The sequence below is a fragment of the Carlito syrichta genome, unplaced genomic scaffold (assembly GCF_000164805.1).
Source record: "Carlito syrichta isolate Samal-C Ts95f unplaced genomic scaffold, Tarsius_syrichta-2.0.1 Scaffold309898, whole genome shotgun sequence".
Classification (NCBI taxonomy): Eukaryota; Metazoa; Chordata; class Mammalia; order Primates; family Tarsiidae; genus Carlito; species Carlito syrichta.
The window spans coordinates 60489-64442 of record NW_007253994.1 but is presented as its reverse complement, the minus strand read 5'-3'; the positions used below and the strand labels follow the sequence as shown (position 1 = coordinate 64442).

Sequence of the window (3954 nt, the reverse complement as noted above, 5' to 3'; positions counted from 1 at the left end):
CCTCAGGAGTCCCCCACCCCGTCCTGGTGTGCTGGTGGTGGACAGCGGGTGCAGGCGAGCTCACCATGAAGCCGGGCAAAGCGCGGCGTGGTGAAGAGCCCATAGTAGGAGGAGGCGCCCAGGGAGCGTGCGTACAGGGGCCCCACCAGCTCCTCATCGCAGCCGTCTGGGGTAGGAAAACACATGTTTGTCAGTGCAGGGCCCTTCCAAAGGCCAGCCCACTGGGTAGCCCAAGCTCCCTCTCTCTGTCCCCTCCCAGCAGCACACCCAGCCCTACCTTAAAGCCTTCTATTCAGTGCTGGCCACAGCAACAGCTGCGCCCTCAGAGGAGGCTGCCTTCTCCTTCTAGGGGAAACCTTAGGCTACACCTACAGGCCCAAGGTGTAGTACCTGCCTGGGTTAGTACTTCCCCAAACTCAGTCCCAAACCTTAGGATCTTCCAGAACTCAAATCAGCTCGAGACACCAATCCAGCTCCAACCTTAGCTTCCAGTCCCAACTCATCAGCCCCCAAACCTGCATCAACCCCCAATGCCGGCCTTGCTCCCAACTCAGCCAGTCCTAGCGCCATCACCAGCTCCACATCCAGCCTTAGCATCGGTCAGGGTCACCAACTCCTTCTTGGATCCCAGCCACAAAAACCCAGCCCAGCCACAAAACGCAACCCCGGCCACAAGCCCTAGCCATCTCCAAAGTCCAGCCCCAGGCCCCCGCAAAACCTTCACCTTAGCCTTGGTCACCAGTACCACACTCATCCCCAACCCCAGTCTCAAACCCAGGCGCCAGCTCGCGATTGGATCTCAGCCCCACATCCCTGCCCGACCGACTCAATCCTCGCCCCGAGCCCAGCCCCGGCCCCGGCCCCGGCCTGGGCCCCGGCCCCGGCGGGAGCGCAGCAGCCTTGGAGCTGCATTGCGGAGCGCGGGGGAGAGGCAGGGAAAGACGGGAGCGAGCGGGAGCGCGCCGACAGGAAGGACCCGCGACCACCCAGCCGCAATGCGGTGCGAGCCGCCCTGTAGGCTGGGGACTTCTGGGCCCAGCCCCACCAGCCTCGGAGCCCAGCACTCACAGTAGCCCCAGCCCCGGGCTCCTGAGACGGCGGCGAGCAGGACGCAGAGGAGCCGGAGACGCATCATGCAGGGCTGACGGTCCCGGCGGCCGCTTCCGTGTGCTCCGGCTAAGGCACCAGGTCCGGCCCGGGCCCGGGCCCGGGCTCCCAGCTCTCCCTCAGGGGTTTGCAGCAGACCGCGGTCGTCTCTCCTCCTTACCCAGCCCTCCCTTCCTCCACTCCAACCCGTTCTCGTTCTCTCTCTCTCTCTCTCCCTCCCCCCCCTTTCTTCCCTCCCTCCCTCCTGTCGTTCCTGGTCCTCTGCTCTCTCCTCTCCTTCCCACCCTCTCCTCTCACCTCCCCCCTTCCCCAGCCTCTCCCTGGCACGCGCCGTTTTCCCGGACCCCGCGCAAGCGCGTGTCTCAGCCTTGCTGCCAAAGGGCGGGGGCGGAAAGCCTCCAGCCACCGGGAAACACCGGCCCGAGTAACCCAGGCTGGCCGAGACTGGGGCCACAGAGGTGACAAAAGGGATGCTCGGGGCAGAAGGGCCGTGAAATTTTCAAGAAAGGGGAAGAAGGGAAGGGGTGCCCAGAGCTGGGTTGAGGGGTGAGTCAAAGAACCCTACTGTTTCTGAAGGCAAATTATGCTCCAGGAGCGGTACTGGGCATTCCCTTAACGCTATGAATTCAAATACTTATTCCACTTTGCAGATGAAAAACCTGAGGTTCAGAGAGGTCAAAAAACGTACTCAAGGTCACACAGCAAATCGTGATATCCCAAATTGCATTCTTTTTCCACTGGCAGGATAGATTCTTTTGGAAGAGATGGAATGGGAAAGTGAACCCACAGACCCTAATACCCATCTCCCTCTCGGCCCCTCTCCCCGCCCCTTCCTTCCGGTTCCACTAGTTGTTTAACTTCTGCCCCCTGCGGCTATACCTCAGAAACCTGTGTAGCCAGAGATGGGGACGGAGGCCACAGAGCAGGTGGGACTGGGGGCTGGGGGGGGAGGGTTACAGAGAGGGTGGGGCCGGGCCTCCCCAACTGGCAGTAGGCCTCTGCCATCCTGTGACCCATGTTGGATTCCTAGAGCTTATCTCAGATCTGGGAGTCCTCCAGACCGATGGGGCTGGTGGTGTGAAGCTGAGCTGTGGGAGGGCAGGTTCAACCTGGAGGCCGAAGGTCCCAACTGAGCCCAGAAAACCTGCACCTCAACCCTTGAGGCCCTCTTAGCATGAGTGGCTCAGTACCTCCCACACTGAAGGTAGAGGTGAGGGGGATGGGGGGGGCAGAGCATAAAAAAGGAGAGAAAGAAACACTCCAGCCCAAGCTTGGATTGGACTCCAGGGTCCAGGTCTGAGGCAAAGCCTGCATATGGGGGTCCTTCCAGGAGGGGGCACTGCAGAGGGAACTGAAGCTCTAGGAGTGAGTATTTATTTATTTATTATTGTTTGAGTTGGGGTCTCACTCTGTCACCCAGGCTAGAGTGCAGTGGCAAGGTCACAGCTCACCTCAGCCTTGACCTCCCGGGTCAGGCGATCCTTCCACCTCAGCCTCCTGAGTAGCCAGGACTACAGGCATGTCACCACACCCAGTGAATTTTTTGTTTTTTTAATTTTTTGTAGAGACGAGGTCTGGCTATGTTGCCCAGGCTGGTCTGGAACTCTTGAGCTCAAGTAATCCTCCCACCTCAGCTTCCCAAAGTGCTGGGATTACAGGTGTGAGCCACTATGCCCAGCCACTAAGGTTTATTAAAAATCCAAAATTTGGCCTTTGGAAAACACAGAGGCCCCACATCCATTATCTTCCATATTTCAAACAATCCTCGCAGCAAACCTTGCCAGGTGGGCTGATCAGAATTTCTTTTCTTTTTCTTCCTTTTTTCATATTAGACTCAGGGTCTTGCTCTGTCACCCAGGCTGGAGTGCCGTGGCACAATCATGGCTTATTACGGCCTCCAATTCCTGGGCTCAAGTGATCCTCCCACCTCAGCTTCCCAAGTAGCTGGGATGACAGGTGTGCACCATGATGCCTGGTGGCTAATTTTTATTTTTGTAGAGACAGGAGCTCCCTATGTTGCCCAGGTTGGTCTCAAACTCCTGCCCTCAAGTGATGCATCCCAAGTTCTTAGGATTACAGGCATGAGCCACCTGCATGAGCAGGATTTCTAATCTCAGCATTACAAATTAGGAAACTGAGGTCCAGAAAGAGCAAGTGGCTTGTTTAAGGTCACCCAGGACGCTGGAAACAGAGGCAGGAGGGGTGCAAGGGAAACCAAGTCTTGTTGAGGGTGTACTAGGAAGGGTCTCTTTCTCTGGGAGCAGTTATACCTGGTCACACAGGAGCTCCAGCTTGGAAGTCGTGTAGGAGAGGGAGGTTCATGGTAAGATGTCTCATAAGATCCCTTCTCTCCTTTGGACTTTCCAGGTTTCCTGGGGCTTCTACTCCGGGGATGAGGGGGAGGCTTACTCAGCGGAGCCCTTGCCGGAGCTCTGCTACAAAGCAGATGTCCAGGCCTTCAGTCGGGCCTTCCAACCCAGTGTCTCCCTGACCGTGGCTGCGCTGGGTCTGGCGGGCAATGGCCTGGTTCTGGCCACCCACCTGGTGGCCCAACGCGCAGCACGATCGCCCACCTCCGCCCACTTGCTCCAGCTGGCCTTGGCTGACCTCCTGCTGGCCCTGACCCTGCCCTTTGCGGCAGCAGGGGCTCTTCAGGGCTGGAGTCTGGGAAGCGTCACCTGCCGCGCCATCTCCGGCCTCTACTCGGCCTCCTTCCACGCCGGCTTCCTCTTCCTAGCCTGCGTCAGCGCCGACCGCTACGTGGCCATAGCGCGAGCGCTCCCAGCCGGGCCGCGGCCTTCCACGCCGGGCCGCGCGCACTTGGTCTCAGTCATCGTGTGGCTGCTG

General features: G+C 59.0%; 2 protein-coding genes across 2 annotated transcripts in view; one reads left to right on the top strand and one right to left on the bottom strand.

Annotated features, from left to right (window-relative positions):
- CNTNAP1 (contactin associated protein 1) overlaps positions 1 to 185 on the bottom strand; it is a 14576-nt gene extending 14391 nt beyond the window's left edge. The window contains exon 1 of the mRNA XM_021717648.1: positions 18 to 185. Coding sequence (XP_021573323.1) covers positions 18 to 185 — 168 coding nt within the window. The remainder of the gene's footprint in view (positions 1 to 17) is intronic.
- Positions 186 to 2009: 1824 nt separating this feature from the next.
- Positions 2010 to 3954, top strand: part of CCR10 (C-C motif chemokine receptor 10) — a 4450-nt gene continuing 2505 nt past the window's right edge. The window contains exons 1-2 of the mRNA XM_021717647.1: positions 2010 to 2033; positions 3475 to 3950. Of these exons, the coding sequence (XP_021573322.1) occupies positions 2010 to 2033; positions 3475 to 3950 (500 nt within the window). The remainder of the gene's footprint in view (positions 2034 to 3474; positions 3951 to 3954) is intronic.